At 40.5% G+C, this 20,181-nt stretch overlaps 2 protein-coding genes across 5 annotated transcripts in view; both read right to left on the minus strand.

The window, feature by feature from the left end:
* Positions 1–36, minus strand: part of ppp1cb (protein phosphatase 1, catalytic subunit, beta isozyme) — an 18,763-nt gene extending 18,727 nt beyond the window's left edge. The window contains exon 1 of the mRNA XM_063008076.1: positions 1–36. This exon is cut by the window's left edge and continues 46 nt beyond it. Within this exon, the coding sequence (XP_062864146.1) occupies positions 1–6 (6 nt within the window). The 5' untranslated portion in view covers positions 7–36.
* Positions 37–828: 792 nt separating this feature from the next.
* Positions 829–20,181, minus strand: part of plb1 (phospholipase B1) — a 64,113-nt gene continuing 44,760 nt past the window's right edge. For all 4 annotated transcript variants that reach the window (XM_063008066.1, XM_063008065.1, XM_063008064.1 and 1 more), the window contains 23 exons: positions 18,720–18,771; positions 18,493–18,573; positions 18,324–18,389; positions 17,569–17,669; positions 16,480–16,561; positions 16,164–16,268; positions 15,282–15,377; positions 13,842–13,913; positions 13,689–13,751; positions 13,501–13,561; positions 12,253–12,311; positions 12,078–12,145; positions 10,867–10,910; positions 10,294–10,393; positions 10,114–10,165; positions 9,938–10,018; positions 8,942–9,007; positions 8,397–8,491; positions 5,568–5,649; positions 5,372–5,476; positions 3,970–4,065; positions 3,552–3,626; positions 829–1,387 (listed from right to left, as the gene is read on the minus strand). In XM_063008066.1, the coding sequence (XP_062864136.1) occupies positions 1,124–1,387; positions 3,552–3,626; positions 3,970–4,065; positions 5,372–5,476; positions 5,568–5,649; positions 8,397–8,491; positions 8,942–9,007; positions 9,938–10,018; positions 10,114–10,165; positions 10,294–10,393; positions 10,867–10,910; positions 12,078–12,145; positions 12,253–12,311; positions 13,501–13,561; positions 13,689–13,751; positions 13,842–13,913; positions 15,282–15,377; positions 16,164–16,268; positions 16,480–16,561; positions 17,569–17,669; positions 18,324–18,389; positions 18,493–18,573; positions 18,720–18,771 (1,966 nt within the window). In that variant the 3' untranslated portion in view covers positions 829–1,123. The remainder of the gene's footprint in view (positions 1,388–3,551; positions 3,627–3,969; positions 4,066–5,371; positions 5,477–5,567; positions 5,650–8,396; positions 8,492–8,941; positions 9,008–9,937; positions 10,019–10,113; positions 10,166–10,293; positions 10,394–10,866; positions 10,911–12,077; positions 12,146–12,252; positions 12,312–13,500; positions 13,562–13,688; positions 13,752–13,841; positions 13,914–15,281; positions 15,378–16,163; positions 16,269–16,479; positions 16,562–17,568; positions 17,670–18,323; positions 18,390–18,492; positions 18,574–18,719; positions 18,772–20,181) is intronic.

Below are 20,181 nucleotides of genomic sequence, written 5' to 3' on the forward strand. Positions count from 1 at the left end.
CGCCATCTTCTGCACTAAACTGTAATGCTGCAATTCCTAAGTGACCGCCAGAGGGCGACTGTTATTATTTATAAATGCGCTCACTCACCACTAGAGGGCGCAAATACTGCAATACTCATTTACAGCGGTACCTTGAGACTCGACATCAGTTGGTTCTGGGAGTGGCGTCGAGTTTTAAAGACGTTTAAACTCGAGTTTCGAGGTATTTTTTCCCATAAGGATGTTTGGGAAACCTGTTAATGCGTCCATGGTCCCGTGCAGCTGCATATATCTTTATCTAATGTAAACTAATGAGGTTGTTTTTGACACTTAAACTGCTCAACTTCATTTCATTTATTAATAAACATCCATTCCTGCATTTCAGGCCTGCAACACGTTCCAAAAAAAGTTGGGACGGGGGCAATTTAGGGCGAGTAATGAGGTGAAAAAACTAAATAATGATGTGATTCCAAACAGGTGATTGTGATCATGGTTTGGTACAAAAGCAGCATCCAGGAAAGGCTGAGAGTCTCTGATGAGTAAAGATGATCAGAGGATCCAGTTTGTCCACAAATGTGTGAGAAAATGATTAAAATGTTTAAAAACAATGAACCTCAAAGAAAGATTGGAAGGGATTTGCATGTTCTCCCTCTACAGTGCAGAATATCATTAAACCGTTCAAGGAATCAGGAGGAATTTCAGTGTGTAAAGGACGAGGCTGCGAGCTTAATCTGAACGCTCGTGATCTTCCATCCCTAAGAACCTCCACTCAACAATACTGTGGAATGACTGTTTTGCATGGCAGCCTTTAAGCTCCTGGTACTTTCAAGACAAATGAATACAAAAGACTCTTGTATGCTGCCAAAAAGCAGGTCTGTTTTATTTCTGACAAAGGTTTTAGTGCATTTACATTAAACAATATAAATCAACATGATTTCTGTCACTTTATAGGTAAATAAACAGCTGCAACCACCTTCAGCTGCATCTCATAACGGTAAACATGTTAAACGTGTATCCTGATCTTATTTCTTCTACATTTTTATGCCTTATTTCACAGACACTTTTATACAGAGCAACTTAAACTGTGTCTGAATACATTCAAGCATTTGAGGGTCGAGTGCTGCTCAGTGCTGCTCAGTCTTGTTCATAACTTTTGTTCGTAGCCCTGTATCATTACTAATCGCAGTTTCTCGTTTTTCTTCCTCTCGTGTCGGCAGGACAGGATGAGCCAGGTGACGGTGGCACCGACCACAGTGCCAGCGATCGCTAACAGGGCCGCCGCCCAGAATTCCACCGATCCTCGGGGCGCAGCGGGGGGATGAGAGGTCGTCGTCGGTGGTGGTGGTTGGGTGGTTTTGGTTGGTTCAATGTTGAAACTGTTTGCTAATGTGAAGATGAAGGGACGATCCTGAGGAAACACAGAGAAATGAGACGTGGAGACGGAGTTTATTATATTCACCTGTTTCCTCACTTATACATCCTTCCATCCATCCATCTATTCATTCATCTATCCATCCATCTGTCTGTCAATCCATCCATCCATCCATCTATCCATCCATCCATCCATCCATCCATCCATTCATCAATCCATCTATCCATCCATCTGTCTATCTATTCATTCATCCATTCATCCATTCATCCGTCTGTCTATCCATCTATCTATCCATCCATCTGTCTATCTATTCATTCATCCATTCATCCGTCTGTCTATCCATCTATCTATCCATCCGTCTGTCTGTCTATCAGACAGTGGTAGCCTAGTGGGTAGAGCTTTGGGCTATCAACCGGAAGATTGGCGGTTCAAATCCAGGCTCTGCTATGCAGCCACTGTTGGGTCCTTGAGCAAGGCCCTTTTCCTCAAATTAAACTGTGAAAAATCTGATATGATCATCGTAGGTCCTACAACCCTGGCAAAAACCACAAAAAATTTTCAAATTACCATTGATAATAACACTTTGTCTCCGTCTTCTAACATCCGAAATCTTGGTGTAATTTTTGATAGCAACCTCTCTTTTGACCGCCATGTAAATCACATCACCAAAACTGCTTTCTTTCATCTAAAAAATCATAGCACGTCTACGTCCATCACTCTCCTTTTCTGCCGCCGAAACCTTGATTCATGCTTTTATTACATCCAGAATTGATTATTGCAATAGCATCCTTTATGGTACATCTAACAAAATCCTAAAAAAAATTCAGTATATCCAGAATTCAGCTGCTCGCCTCCTTACTCATACTCGCTCCCGTGATCATATTACACCTGTTCTCCAAAAACTTCATTGGCTTCCCGTTGCTCAACGCATTCAATTCAAAATTCTTCTATTCACTCACAAAGCTCTCCATAATCAGGCCCCATCCTACCTCACCGACCTGCTCCATCAGCACATTCCCTCCCGTAGCCTTCGCTCTTCTGAGGCTAACCTACTGTCCATACCCTCTAGGACCAAGCACCGGACCTGGGGTGACAGGGCCTTTTCCATAGCTGCTCCATCTTTATGGAATGCTCTCCCCAAACACCTACGAGATTGTCCTGACCTGTCCAAATTCAAGTCACTTCTCAAAACTCATCTATTCAAAATGGCATTTAACTTGTAACAACACGAAATAAATGCTTTTATTTTTGCTATTCTTTTTAATAGTTTTTATACTTAGATCACGACAGAAATGTGAAGTCCTAGATCCTAAAACTTGTAAAGTTTTCAGTTTCCTGATTGCATGTGAATCTGTCCTGTTTCTGTCTAATTTTAAGAAATTGTTCTATATTTGTTGTTCTCTCTCATAATTTTGCAAATTTTTAATGAACTGTCTTATGCTGCTCTCTTTGTTTTTATCTTAATTATTCTTGATGTTGATGTACTATTTTGATTTTGTACTATGATTTGTATGGTGTATGTACGTATTTGTTTTGATTATTTGTCTTATGTAAAGCGTCTTTGAGTATCTTGAAAAGCGCTATATAAATAAAATGTATTATTATTATTTATTATTAATCCTGTCCGCTGTCTGTCTATCCATCCATCCATCCATCCATTCATCCGTCTGTCTATCTGTTCATCTGTCCATCCATCCGTCTGCCCGTCTATCTATCTATCTATCTATCTATCTATCTATCTATCTATCTATCTATCTATCTATCTATCTATCTATCTATCTATCTATCTAATCAAAGTGACAAGAAGCCATGTTAATAATAATCCAACAGTTAATATATTATATAGTGGCCTATAACGATAATGTTAGTTATTTTACCATCTACAGTGCATAATATTATTAAATAAAACATTTGTATAAAGGTCAAAGCCAAAAAGCACCAGTGATGGCTGTGACCTTCGATTACTCAGATGGAATCGTGTAAAAGGTCAGGAATGCTTTTACAAAATGCTGTTAATAAATAAAGTTCACACATGTTTACTTCATCATAATGACACCAAGCCACCTTCTGCATGTGTTACGACAGCATGGCTGAGTAATCAGAGGCTGCTCTCCCATTAAAAAGGTGTAGGTGTTGTGTAGAAACAGTTTTTTGTTTACAGAACTCATTATGAACGTCTCAGTCAGTGAATGTATCACACCTCGGAGGGGCAGCTCATCCTGCTGCGGTCATGCGTGAAGTTGTTGTAGGTCTGCTTGCTTCCCACCGGCTCCAACTGGCACAGAGTAAAAAAATAGAAGTGAAATTAAAGGTGCATTAAAGGACAATATAAAGCCGACTATTCATCAGATAATAACATGGTCTGTAAAAAAACACTATTATTAAATCCTGAGAGAATTATTTGAGCTGAAACTCTGTATGGAATCATTATTTCTACATGTCTGTGTATTAAACATGACACGAGGGTGAATTACAGCAAGATTGTGACAGTATTGATGTCTGGAGGCATCAATCTTTTCCTTGTGGATATTTTCAGGTTGTTAGAGGGGTGTTGTGTAATTTAAGTGGCACTGAATGTGTTATGTGTGTGTGTGTGTGTGTGTGTGTGTGTGTGTCACCATATTGTTCCAGAGAGCGATGCCCATCTCAGCATGGCTGCGCTCGGTGAAGTGGAAACAGTCCACGGAGAAGAAGCTCAGGTCCGGCTGTCGGTCCTGCAGCAGATAAACGCTCACGTTACTCCACCTGAACTCTGATGAGAAGATCGGTGCGTTCTGATTGGCTCGTCATGTCATTTATTCTTAATTAATATTAATAATGTTGATAACTGTGGTGGGTTTGGAGCCTGGGGTCTGTATGAGTATTTTTATGACAGTAGGCTTCTCCACCCACCACTGGACATGTTTTGGGGGAAGCATGTGCTAGCCCTCATGTCTTCTAGATTGGTCTTGGTCAACGTCAACGTACACTGTCGAGTCACATTATTCTGAGCACCAGCTAATATCCGGAGTCTGCTGTGCCAGCAATGCTGCTCCTGCTAGATGTGACAGGTCCCTGGCTTATTTGCACCAAAATGTCAAGAACTCACTACGGACTTTATCTCAGACTGGACTGAATAGCACGGACAGCAGCTAGACGGTCCTGGTAGGTCGTCACAGGTATCTAGAGTCATGCTGACTGCAGTGCATCCCATAGCTGCAGCCGTCGAAAGTAAAGTATCAACCATAACATTAAAACCACCTCCTTGTTTCTACACTCACTGTCCATTTTATCAGCTCCACTTACCATATAGAAGCACTTTGTAGTTCTACAATTACTGACTGTAGTCCATCTGTTTCTCTACATGCTTTGTTAGCCCCCTCTCATGCTGGTCTTCAATGGTCAGGACCCCCACAGGACCCCCACAGAGCAGGTATTATTTAGGTAGTGGATCATTCTCAGCACTGCAGTGACACTGACATGGTGGTGGTGTGTTAGTGTGTGTTGTGCTGGTATGAGTGGATCAGACACACCTCACTGTCACTGCTGGACTGAGAATAGTCCACCAACCAAAAATATCCAGCCAACAGCACCTCGTGGGCAGCATCCTGTGACCACTGATGAAGGTCTAGAAGATGACCGACTCAAACAGCAGCAATAGATGAGCGATCGTCTCTGACTTTACATCTACAAGGTGGACCGACTAGGTAGGAGCGTCTAATAGAGTGGACAGTGAGTGGACACGGTATTTAAAAACTCCAGCAGCGCTGCTGTGTCTGATCCACTCATACAAGCACAACACACACTAACACACCACCACCATGTCAGTGTCACTGCAGTGCTGAGAATGATCCACCACCTAAATAATAGCTGCTCTGTGGTGGTCCTGTGGGGGTCCTGACCATTAAAGAACAGGGTGAAAAAGGGTAACAAAGCATGTAGAGAAACAGATGGACTACAGTCAGTAATTGTAGAACTACAAAGTGCTTCTATATGGTAAGTGGAGCTGATAAAATGGTTGACAGAACGTGAGACACTCACCGCTCCCATTGGAACTGCAGTGTTTTGGAAGAAAGGCTGCAGAACTACAGCGAAGTCTTCTCTGCCCCCATATCGTCCTCCGAACGCCAACCTTTCCGTCTCCGTCTGTCACAATCACAACACAACACGACTGTGTAATAACCACAAGCATGTTCTAATACCACGGTACAAAATTACCGATCGATACGCTGCGCACCTGGATCTCTCGATTGACCCTCTTCATCTGGGAGAGTTCCTCTGAGTTCTCCTCAGGACGTAGAAAACACGGACAAATATTCCTTCGACACACAAACGCACACGGTCACATGATTCTGCCATTAACATTCTGCCATCATATCTCTGAATATAGCGGATTACATAGTGGATTATATAGTGGATTATATAGTGGATTATATAGCGGATTATATAGTGGATTATATAGTGGATTATATAAAGGATTATATAAAGGATTATATAAAAGATTATATAGTGGATTATATAGCAAATTATAAAGTGGATTATATAATGGATTATATAGCGGATCATATAAAGGATTATATAGTGGATTATATAGTGGATTATATAAATGATTATATAGTGGATTATATAGCGGATTATATAAAGGATTATATAGTGGATTATATAGTGGATTATATAAATGATTATATAGTGGATTATATAGCGGATTATATAGCGGATTATATAGCGGATTATATAGCGGATTATATAGTGGATAAAATAGTGGATTATATAAAGGATTATATAGTGGATTATATAGTGGATTATATAGCGGATTATATAGTGGATTATATAAATGATTATATAGTGGATTATATAGTGGATTATATAGCGGACTATATAGTGGATTATATAGCAGATTATATAGCGGATTATATAGCGGATTATATAAAGGATTATATAGTGGATTATATAGTGGTTTATATAGCGTATTATATAGCGGATTATATAGCGGATTATATAGTGGATTATATAAAGGATTATATACAGGATTATATAGTGGATTATATAGCGGATAATATAGTGGATTATATAATGGATTATATAGCGGATTATATAAAGGATTATATAGTGGATTATATAGCGGATTATATAAAGGATTATATAGTGGATTATATAGTGGTTTATATAAAGGATTATATAATGGATTATATAGCGGATTATATAAAGGATTATATAGTGGATTATATAGCGGATTATATAAAGGATTATATAGTGGATTATATAGTGGTTTATATAAAGGATTATATAATGGATTATATAGCGGATTATATAAAGGATTATATAGTGGATTATATAGCGGATTATATAAAGGATTATATAGTGGATTATATAGTGGTTTATATAAAGGATTATATAATGGATTATATAGCGGATTATATAAAGGATTATATAGTGGATTATATAGCGGATTATATAAAGGATTATATAGTGGATTATATAGTGGTTTATATAGCGGATTATATAGTGGATTATATAGTGGATTATATAAAGGATTATATAGCGGATTATATAGTGGATTATATAAATGATTATATAGTGGATTATATAGCAGATTATATAAAGGATTATATAGTGGATTATATAGTGGTTTATATAGTGGATTATATAAAGGATTATATAGTGGATTATAAAGCGGATTATATAAAGGATTATATAGTGGATTATATAGCGGATTATATAAAGGATTATATAGTGGATTATATAATGGATTATATAGTGGATTATATAGTGGATTATATAATGGATTATATAGTGGATTATATAAAGGATTATATAGTGGATTATATAGTGGCTTATTTAGCGGATTATATAAAGGATTATATAGTGGCTTATATAGCGTATTATATAGCGTATTATATAGTGGATTATATAGTGGATTATATAGTGGATTATATAGTGGCTTATATAGCAGATTATATAGCGGATTATATAGTGAATTATATAGTGGATTATATAGCGGATTATATAGTGGCTTATATAGCGGATTATATAAAGGATTATATAGTGGATTATATAGTGGATTATATAGTGGATTATATAGTGGTTTATATAGCGGATTATATAGCGGATTATATAGTGGATTATATAGCGGATTATATAGTGGCTTATATAGCGGATTATATAAAGGATTATATAGTGGATTATATAGTGGATTATATAGTGGATTATATAGCGGATTATATAAAGGATTATATAGTGGATTATATAGCGGATTATATAGTGGATTATATAGCGGATTATATAGTGGTTTATATAGCGGATTATATAAAGGATTATATAGTGGATTATATAGTGGTTTATATAGCGGATTATATAGTGGATTATATAGTGGATTATATAGCGGATTATATAGTGGTTTATATAGCGGATCATATAAAGGATTATATAGTGGATTATATAGCGGATTATATAGTGGATTATATAGCGGATTATATAAAGGATTATATAGTGGATTATATGGTGGATTATATAGCGGATTATATAGTGGTTTATATAGCGGATTATATAGCGGATCATATAAAGGATTATATAGTGGATTATATAGTGGATTATATAGCGGATTATATAGTGGACTATATAGTGGATTATATAGTGGATTATATAGCGTATTATATAGTGGACTATATAGTAGATTATATAGCGGATTATATAAAGGATTATATAGTGGATTATATAGTGGATTATATAGTGGATTATATAGCGGATTATATAAAGGATTATATAGTGGATTATATAGCGGATTATATAGCGGATTATATAGTGGACTATATAGTAGATTATTTAGCGGATTATATAGTGGATTATATAGTGGATTATATAGCGGATTATATAAAGGATTATATAGTGGATTATATAGTGGTTTATATAGCGGATTATATAGTGGATTATATAGCGGATTATATAGCGGATTATATAGCGGATTATATAGTGGATTATATAGTGGATTATATAGTGGATTATATAGCGGATTATATAGTGGATTATATAGCGGATTATATAGCGGATTATATAGCGGATTACTCACGACTGTAGCAGAGCGCACCCGGTCATGTTTGATTTGATTTTACGCAAGTCCTCGATCTGTAGGATCTCAACAAAATTGACCAGCACCCTGGGGACCTAGACATTAACACACACACACACACACACACACACACACACACACACACACACACACACTTTACTCTAATCTTGGTCATGGTGGGTACAATTCACCAAGCAAAATTTACTCACTCACTTTCTTAACCACTTATCCAATTAGGGTTGCAGGGGGGCGCTGGAGCCTATCCCAGCTTTTCAATGGGTGCAAGGCACTCAGTAACACCCTGGACGGGGCGCCAGTCCATCGCATGGCACACACACACACACATTCACCTATAGGGTAATTCAGTGTCTCCAATTAACCTGACTGCATGTTTTTGGACTGTGGGAGGAAACCGGAGCTCCCGGTGGAAACCCAAGCAGACACAGGGAGAACATGCAAACTACGCACAGAAAGGACCCGGACCGCCCCACCTGGGGATCGAACCCACTGTCACCTCTTGCTGTGAGTGTTTTATTTATACGTACCTCATGATACAGGATGTCCAGAGCATCCCTGATGTGTCCAATATACTTCTTAGGTGAGAGGGAGGTCTGGAATGGAACACACACACTTCTGTATTACTGCACTTCTATAGAAACTCTAATATCTATATCTTACACTGATCAGCCATAACATTAAAACCACCTCCTTGTTTCTACACTCACTGTCCATTTTATCAGCTCCACTTACCATATAGGAGCACTTTGTAGTTCTACAATTACTGACTGTAGTCCATCTGTTTCTCTACATGCTTTGTTACCCCCTTTCATGCTGTTCTTCAATGGTCAGGACCCCCACAGGACCACCACAGAGCAGGTATTATTTAGGTGGTGGATGATTCTCAGCACTGCAGTGACACTGACATGGTGGTGGTGTGTTAGTGTGTGTTGATCAGACACAGCAGCGCTGCTGGAGTTTTTAAACACCTCACTGTCACTGCTGGATTGAGAATCATCCACCAAACAAAAATATCCAGCCGACAGCGCCCTGTGGGCAGCGTCCTGTGACCACTGATGAAGATCTAGAAGATGACCGACTCAAACAGCAGCAATAGATAAGCGATCGTCTCTGACTTTACATCTACAAGGTGGACCGACTAGGTAGGAGTGTCTAATAGAGTGGACAGTGAGTGGACACGGTGTTTAAAAACTCCAGCAGCGCTGCTGTGTCTGATCCACTCATACCAGCACAACACACACTAACACACCACCACCATGTCAGTGTCACTGCAGTGCTGAGAATCATCCACCACCTAAATAATAGCTGCTCTGTGGTGGTCCTGTGGGGGTCCTGACCATTGAAGAACAGGGTGAAAGGGGGTAACAAAGCATGTAGAGAAACAGATGGACTACAGTCAGTAATTGTAGAACTACAAAGTGCTCCTATATGGTAAGTGGAGCTGATAAAATGGACAGTGAGTGTAGAAACAAGGAGGTGGTTTTAATGGTATGGCTGATCGGTGTATATCTATTCACACTCACCTGATCTTCACAATACTGGCACAGATCATTACCGCCTATAAACAGAGTCACCAACTTCCAGTCCTTCTCAAAGTCCACGTTCTAACAGACAGAGAAGGAACGCAGACGATTGGTAAAATGCATCAGAATCCAGAATCCAGATGTTTTAACTGATTGGAACTGAAGTTGAAGCTTACTGTGCTGTTCTTTAACTCCTTCACCAGATCTCTCACCTGCCCAGGTATATCTCTGTCCATCACACACACACACACATACACACACACACACACACACACACACACAAAAACCCAACAGCTCAGTGCATTTGAACTAATCTGTGTCTAAACGAGGTGATATTATATATGAACTTGTATTACCTGGCTTTGGCGCCACTCACTGCCATGTTGAAGCCGTTGGGCCTCTTGCCACGCCCCTTCGAGAAGCCAAACACATGTGGGTTGAAATTCTTCAAGATGTCTGCATGAGAACAAACGATTCTTGTGTTAATTGCTATAAGCATGTATAACAGCGTCCACCCCCAAGAGCATTCATATAGTTTATTTACATGTACAGTTAGTAGACACCTTTATCCAAAGCGACTTATGAGTGTGTGTGGGTTTCCTCCGGGTGCTCCGGTTTCCTCCAACATTACACAGTTGGAACTTGGTGGGGCTAGAAGCATCAACCTTCCAATCACTAGTCCACTAGGCCCTAAAATTTAGTTGATACTGGCCGTTTAAGCGGGCGGCACATTGGCTCGGTGGATCCTGGGTTCGATTCCCAAGGGTTCAGTCTGGGTCCTGGTTGTGTGAAGTCTGCATGTTCTCCCCGTGTGCGTGTGGGTTTCCTCCAGGTGCTCCGGTTTCCTCCCACAGTCCAAAGTTGGAACTTATTACTGATAAAATAACACCAGACATGCAGAATTTAGGACGTTCTAAGTAAACACTCACTTGGTATTGTGGTGACAGTCTCCAGAGTTTCATCACCCCCAATGCTGTCAATCAAATCACAACAAGCGTTAAAAAGAGAAAATAAGAGAAGAGAGAAGATAGATTCACGTGTTTCAGCCACAAGAGTTGCTAACAGGTGTAATAAATCAGTTATTTAAAGGAAATTATGTGCTTCCAACTTTGCAACAACAGTCTAGGGAAGGTCCTGTGCACAAAACAAGCTCTATAAAGACATGAAGAGAAGCTCTAGTGTCCTGCACAGAGCCCTGACCTCAGTCCCACTCAACAGCTCTGGGATGAACCGGAAAATCCACTTCAGTGCCCAGCCATACAAATGCTGTCACTGTTTGACTGAATGGGCACAAATTCCCACAGACATACCTCAAACTGCTGCTGTTTTATTTTAGTACAGTCTGTTTTTGAAATGATACGTACAACAAGCTCATGATCAAGTGTCCAAATACTTTTGGCCTTATAGTGTAGTTTGGATTGGTAAGCAGTCACCGTTCCATACTAATGCCCTACTAAGTTCAGTTGTAGCCTAGTGATTAAGGTACTGAACTGGTAATCGAAAGGTCGCTGGTTCCAGCCCCATCACTGCCAGGTTGCCACTGTTGGGCCCTTGAGAAAGGCCCTTAGCCCTCAATTGCTTGGACAATATACTGTCACAGTACTGTATGTCGCTAATGGTGCAAAATCAATGATTAAAAACACATTATATGATTCCAAATTTGTGGCAGCAGTTTGGGGAAGGCCCTTTCCCTTTACAGCAAGACACAAGGCACAACACAAGGTCCATAAAGACTCCAGTGGTTAGTACCGAGCCCTGACCTCATCCCAGTTAAACACCTTTAGGAAGATGTTAGGAAGTCTAACACCAAGGCTTTTATTTTGAGTAAATAGGCATGGTCCAAATCCTTGGGGAAAGCCTACCCAGTGAAACAGGGCTGTTTTAGTTAAGGGAATCATATAAATGCCCACGGTTTATAGTGTATCCATCCTTTGTGAGCTGGATCAGGTGCTGGGAGCAAAGCTAGGAAATCTGCAGGACTGTGGGGTCTTCAGGACTGAGGATTAGAAACCATGCAATGCACTTGCATTAGCGTAACCCAGTCTGATATTAGTTCTGATCTCATGCACTCATACTTAAATATCCTGTTCACACAATCAGCAATACACTGTTGAATCTGGCTTAAAAAGCTCCTTTTCACCTCCAGGACACCCCTCTTTCCTCGTTAGGCAGCTCCAGGAGGTTTTCGGCCTTCGCTCCAAAGCCAGCCTGATAGAAATCCAGGAGCAGTGTGTGAATACTCATATCATAACATAATCATGTTTATAATGAGACCAACGTAAAGCTCTGGCTCTTATGTCACTAAGCACACTTACAGTAATAGAGTCTCCTAAAGCAGCAACAACGTTAATGTCACCCGGTCGCAACCTGTGAACTGAGAGAGAGAGAGAGAGAGAGAGAGAGAGAGAGAGAGAGAGAGAGAGAGAGTCCGTTACTGAACTAATACAGACATTAAGACACCACAAGGAACCAAAATTGGAGCTAAATTGGCATTATTATATTTATAATATTCCAAACAGATTCTATTCCACGGTGACCAAAACTGATCAGCCATAACATTAAAACCACCTCCTTGTTTCTGCACACACTGTCCATTTTATCAGCTCCACTTACCATATAGAAGCACTTTGTAGTTCTACAATTATTAACTGTAGTCCATCTGTTTCTCTACATACTTCTTCAATGGTCAGGACCCCCACAGACCACCACAGAGCAGGTATTATTTAGGTGGTGGATGATTCTCAGCACTGCAGTGACACTGACATGGTGGTGGTGTGTTAGTGTGTGTTGTGCTGGTATGAGTGGATCAGACACAGCAGCGCTGCTGGAGTTTTTAAACACCGTGTCCACTCACTGTCCACTCTGTTAGTCCCTCCTACCTAGTCGGTCCACCTTGTAGATGTAAAGTCAGAGACGATCGCTCATCTATTGCTGCTGTTTGAGTCGGTCATCTTCTAGACCTTCATCAGTGGTCACAGGACGGTGCCCACGGGGAGCTGTTGGCTGGATGTTTTTGGTTGGTGGACTATTGTCAGTCCAGCAGTGACAGTGAGGTGTTTAAAAACTCCAGCAGCGCTGCTGTGCCTGATCCACTCATACCAGCACAACACACACTAACACACCACCACCATGGCAGTGTCACTGCAGTGCTGAGAATGATCCACCACCTAAATAATACCTGCTCTGTGGGGGTCCTGTGGGGGTCCCGACCATTGAAGAAGCATGCAGAGAAACAGATGGATTACAGTCAGTAATTGTAGAACTACAAAGTGCTTCTATATGGTAAGTGTAGCTGATAAAATGGACAGTGAGTTTAGAAACAAGGAGGTGGTTTTAATGTTATGGCTGATCAGTGTATACATATTATACGGTGACATAGGCGTCTGTGGTATGTTCTCCCCAGTCTGCATATCTGTCCATTGACTACGTCTGTTTCCATCTCTAAATTAATATGTGTATGTGAGTGATGGACTGGCCAGTGTTACCTGGTGGCACCAGACCCAGTGCGACCCTGACCAGGACAAAGCGGTTGGTACATATGAATGTAACAGTCTTTCATTCACCTGATGCAGGTATGGTATCTGATGGTGATGTGTGCACGCAGGAGAAGTCGCTACCCCAGTTCTGTATAAAAAACAGAGAATAAAGAGCTGAAATACAGTAATGGAACCTCTCATCAGGCCTGGTGATCCTTCTACATGTGGAGATTACAGAGTGAAAGAGCTGGAAGATGTGGGTGATCGATTCTCACCGGGATCGGAGGTGTAGCCGTGGCTGGTACACTGTTTTCATATGTGAACAAATAAGGGCTGCTCTATAAAATAAAATATCACACATTTAGAAATGATTCAGTATAAAAGAATCAGGTGGAATATTAATAGTATGACCGTATTACAGCACTTACAGCAGTGGGGCATTTCATGGACACGCCCTCATTAAAATCCACAGAGGTGGTTTTACTGTTCACAGGCTCAATCTGAAACAAGAAATAGAATAAACAGGATCTGTAATGATAATGAATTGGGATTTTCTTTAGCCTTACACTATATGACCAAAAGTCTTTGGACACCTGACCTTGAGCTTGTTGGAAATCCCATTTTAAAAACAAACAGTACTAAAACAGAGTGACCTCTGTGTGATCTTTGCACACATGCATGTCCGCACATATTTTGATACCTTTGGATTGGAATCTCACTTAAAATGGTGGAATACCCTACGTAGTGCACTTCACAGGAACGAACGGGGTGAATGGAACGCTCCTACAGAATCGGCGCTAATGGTTGAAAGACGCTTTCTGAACCAATCAGAGCTTCTGATTGTAATTGTTAGTAAGAAATGCTGTTATTTGCATTTATTCAGTTTGCGTCACACAGATGACGTGGTAATGAAACGCTCGATCGGCTTTCTAACCACTTCCTGTTTTACTTCACGACCGGGAAAAGTTTGGAGGTTTTTAATTATAAGCACATTTACAAAATAACGGATTCTGTTCCTAATGGGACGCACGCTTATAAATGTAATAGCATCTGGAAGAACAGAAGCTAAGGTAAGCAGCGGTTATGATGGTTTTTGCTGTGTTTGGGATTTTGGCCGCTGTGCCGTGATTTATCGAGCGCTTTTGTTCTGTAATGAAAACAAAACGTATCAGTTGAAGCTTTTAACTGGAACCTTCTTGTTACAGAAATTACTTTCATTTACACGATGAGGAGGAAAGTAAAGACACGAAGTAAAACGGCTAAATACACTCGCTAATCTGTTGTTGTTTTTATCTGAACTTACAGATTATTTCTTTATTTTTACGCTACATTTATAATATATGTTTTGTGTAGATTATATTGACTCGTGACTTGACTCGGACTCAAAAACTGTGCACTGATTGATCAGTTCATTCCAGAACTGTTTATTAGGGCCGAGATCAGGGCTCTGTGCAGGACACTGGAGTTTCTTCGTGTCTCTATAGAGCTCACTCATGCTGGAACAGGAAAGGGACTTCCCTAAACTGTTGCTGAATATTGGAAGCGCATAATTTCCTTGATATAATTGATTCATTATACCTGTTATTAAGTGTTGTGGCTGAAACACATGTAAAAATTAGAAAGGGTGTCCCAATACTTTTGTCCACATAGTATATACAGTATTGGTGTCTGCTTATATCTAACACACATTATAACACACATCTATACACATTTAATAACTGATTACACTGAATCATAGTTAAATATCAACACCCCGCTGGTCCTAACTAAGCTATTGCTGTAATAATAAAAAGAAAAGCTGCTAGAATAATTCGGCACAACCAACAAAGCTTTAACTTAACAACTAAATCCATTTCTTTGTGACCCACCATGTTGTTCCAGAGAGCTTTAGCCATCAGAGAGTGGGATTTCTGACTGAGATGAAAACAGTCTGCGGCGAAGTAGGAACGATCAGGTTTGCCATTCTAAAAGAGTGAAAAACACCAGAAGATGCACAGTGCATTAACTGAAGTGTGTCCTTATTGACGCCTTAACTCTTAAAACAGAATTACTATAACTAATATAAAGTTCATGTCTGGAGGTGCTCAGGTGGCACAGTGGTCAATTATGCTAGCCCACTACTGCTGGGGGTCAGGGTTCAAATCTCCAGGAGCTACCGGCTACTCGGGCACCTACATACAGACATTAATGGCTTTGTATAGGCCCCGTGACGGATTGGCATCCTTTCTGGTGTGTGTTACTGCATTATTCCTAGTGTGTACAAGTAAGCTGGACCCACTGCAATCCTGACCAGGATAAAGCAGTGTTAAAACATGATAATGGAATAAAATGTAAGTTAATGAAAGCCGTGAGTTTTTTTTTAGCTTCATCACAACCCCTTCAGTATTTAAACTTGGGCAGCTATAGCTCAGCAGTTAAGGTACTAATAATCAGAAGGTCGATAGTTCAAGCCCCACCATTGCTCGGTTAAAAACAGTCACATTTAGGGCAATTTCTAGAAGCTCCAATTGGTCGAACTGCATGTCTTTGGACTGTGGGAGAAAACCCACAGACACAGGGCGCACATGCAAACTCCACACAGAGAATATAACCTAAACCCTTCTTGCTGTGAGGTGACAGCGCTACCCGCTGCGCTACCTTGCCACCCTGGTTGCTTTGGATAAAAGCGTCTGTTTAAATTCTTCGGTTTATGCAGTCAAACTAACCCTATTTATGTGGGCACAAAGAGAATGAGTGAGCATTATGTGTACCGGTAGAACAGGGAAGGACACGTTTGTGAAAAATGGCTGCCTGAGTACGGTGAAGTCAGGACGGGTGTTATATCGACCAGAATCCACCAGGCTTCTTGTTGCATTCTGAGAAGCACACACACACACACACACACACACACACACACACACATACAGCATCAACATACAACAACATGAGCGTGAGGACACATTTAGTTCTACAGTTTACAATAAAACATTCTGTTAAATGTGTTTTTTTTATTATTTTAACTGTTTTAACTGTATGTAAAACATATTACAACCAGATACAAGATTAACTGGCGTCCATGTTTCATACCCGATATGCTCTGTTGATCTGAATTAACTGCTCCAGCTCTGGTGATCCTTCTGCAGGATTGATCACACAAGGACAGAGACTCCTGCAACGACACACAGCGCAGGATTTAACAATCGACAACGACTGTAGATCAGAGCTGATGTGTGACTGTACTGTAGAATGAAACTGCTGAAAATCAGTAATACTAGTTTTTTAATAAAATAAAAAGTCAGATTAGAAACTTAGGATGTTCGTGTTGTTTAACTTTAATGATGTTTTATCTAAGTCGAGCGTTGAGCAAAAAATAAACTAATAAGAATTAAGAATAAATGTGGGTAACAGGAATGAACTTGGAGATGAATCTTCTCAGTCAGAGTTACAGAATTATCAAACATACAGGGGGAAAAGGGAGAACCTACTAATGCTCTTTCTGTGACTTTCAGTAGATACAGATAATGTACATTTCTGTTCAAAATGTGACTAGGGGGCCTGGGGACTTGGGGATGTGACTAAAACATGGATTTTAACCACGTTATTATACATTTCTTATGGAAAATAAATATTAAAAACATCGACGGGATCTGGAGTCACCGAACACTGCAGGAAAAAATTTTTTCTGAAGGATTTTTAGTGATGTTTTATCGCTCGAGTCGAGCGCTGAGCAAATCGGTTATGTGCGCCGAGGGTCGCGGTGAGAGCGAAGTGCAAAACGCTTCTCACGTCAACGAACTAAAGAAAACAACAACTGAGACAAACACGTCTACGTCTTCTTATCACCGACAGCTGATCCATGCTTTATACATCAAAACCAACATCTGTAACAGCAGCACAAATCCACACAGATAATCTACACATTCCGCCATCATGTTACTCTTTACTTTAGCTGTATAGCGCCCACCGTTGGTGACGCAGACTTGGTGGAAACGCGCGTCAGTTCTCTACAAAACACCATGGTTTGAAGAGACTTGAACAGAACCGGTTCAAGAACCAGAACCAGGGTTCTTTTGGTGGAAAAGTGCTATGAGAGATGTAGTATCTAAATCAACATTTTAAACATACTGCTCCACTACAGATATGTGCTGATGTTCTGTGCCAGTAAGATTCACTTACTTGACGAGCCAGGTGGGGCAGCCGAGACCGGAGGTCTGGTGTAACTGTCGGAGTATAACGATGTCAAAAAGTTCCACCACATTCACCAGAGCACGAGGAACCTACCAGAACGGACCAAGAGATTCAATTAAACTCATAAATGAAAAGAAATTCATTTTTCTTTTTTTCTATTTTATTGATGCATTTTCTCCGAATTTAGCCTAGTCAGTTTGTCTTCCGCTGCTTTGCATTTTTCAAAGAAAATAAACATTTTTGTTAAACTTGACATATGATATTAGGTAATTGATTGGTGACCTGTCCGGGGTGTTTCCTGCCTCTCGCTTAATGCATCAGACCCACCGCAACACTGACCAGGATAAAGCGTTGGTTAAGAGTCATGGTTTGGTTAAGACTCTGGTTCCACTGGGAAACACTGGGCACAGAGCAGGAACACCCTTAACAAGGAGTTAATCCCTCTGTGAGCTTCAACCCAAAGATTTACCCAAACTGGAGTCTTACTGATGGTGGGCTAGTGCAATAGAACGCTGCACCACTACCCTTAAACAATAAACTAGCCTTAATATTAAAAGTAAAATAAAAATTCACCAAAAGTACCAGGGAAAACGGTCACCACTTTACTTTGCTTTGCAAAATTATAATGGTTTAACAACTCACTATGTTTATTTTTGTTCTTCTTTCTATTTAACCACAATGAAACACTTTTATTTGACTCATGTTCAAGGCATTGAATCAAAATCAATCCAAATCTTCTCTACCTCGCGATGTAAGATGTCCAACGTATCCCGGATGCGACTGGAAAAATTGCTGGCAGAGTAAAACTCCTAGACAGACAGAATCAAATAAATAAATAATAATAATAACAATAATAATAAATATAAACTCACTGAGTAATGAATTAAATATGCCTGTAACTGTTTGCTGTACCGTGTCATCGCAGAATTCACACAAGTCGTTTCCTCCGATGAAGAGGGTGACGACCTTCCAGTCATTATGGAAATCGATGCTCTGTAATATAGAGACACTGCAGGGATTAAACTAAGGGTGTTTCTGACTAATAATTATTATTTCAGGATTTGGAGAACATACCAAACTCTTAATGCAAGAGCTTAAGGATAAGCAGGTCATGAATGAAAGTGTGTATGGTGTCTCACCGAGTCGTTGCTCATTCTTGTGATAAGGGTTCGTGCCTGGGGGGGCAGATCTCTGAAACAGAAAGCCATTTACAGTCACACACAAATGGACTCACAGCACCACAACACACCACAACACACCACAACACCATAACACCATAACACCACAGCATCACAGCACAACACAACAGCACCACAACACTATACCACAGAATCACAGTACAATAACATCACACCACAACACCACAGCATCACAACACACCACAACACCATAACACCACAGCATCACAGCACAACACAACAGCACCACACCACAGAATCACAGTACAATAACATCACACCATAACACCACAGCATCACAACACACCACAACACCATAACACCACAGCATCACAACACACCACAACACCATAACATCACAGCATCACAGCACAACACAACAGCACCACAACACTACACCACAGAATCACAGTACAATAACATCACACCACAACACCACAGCATCACAACACACCACAACACCATAACACCACAGCATCACAGCACAACACAACAGCACCACAACACTACACCACAGAATCACAGTACAATAACATCACACCACAACACCACAGCATCACAACACACCACAACACCATAACACCACAGCATCACAGCACAACACAACAGCACCACAACACTACACCACAGAATCACAGTACAATAACATCACACCATAACACCACAGCATCACAACACACCACAACACTACACCACAGAATCACAGTACAATATCACACCACAACACCACAGCATCACAACACACCACAACACCATAACATTACAGCACAACACAACTGCACCACAACACTACACCACAGAATCACAGTACAATAACACTACACCACAACACCACAGCATCACAGCACACCACAACACCACAACATCACAACACAACTGCACCACAGAATCACAGCATCACAAAACCACAAAACAACAGCACCAAAACTCTACACCACACCACGGCACATCAAAACCACAACACAACAGCAGTAGAACACCACATTACAATGGCACTACAGCATTACAGCAGCACAACACCACAGATTTACAGCACAACACCACAGATTTACAGCACAACACCACAGCATAACACAACAGAATCACAGCACAGCATCACAGAACAACACCAAACCACAACACAACACTACAGAAAAACAACACCACAGCACAGCAACAAAACACCACATCACCACAACACAGCACAACGCCACATCACACCACTACAGCCCAACAACACCACAGCATGACACAACAGCACTAAAACACCACAGCACAACACTAGAGCACCACATATTCACAGATCTACAAGCATCACAGCACCACAAAACAACAGCACAACACAACACCACACCACAGCACCACAAAACAACAGCAGTACAACACCACATTAAATGGCACTACAGCATTACAGCAGCACAACACCAGAGAATCCCAGCACAAC

This window comes from Trichomycterus rosablanca, chromosome 13 (genome assembly GCF_030014385.1).
Source record: "Trichomycterus rosablanca isolate fTriRos1 chromosome 13, fTriRos1.hap1, whole genome shotgun sequence".
Lineage (NCBI taxonomy): Eukaryota > Metazoa > Chordata > Actinopteri > Siluriformes > Trichomycteridae > Trichomycterus > Trichomycterus rosablanca.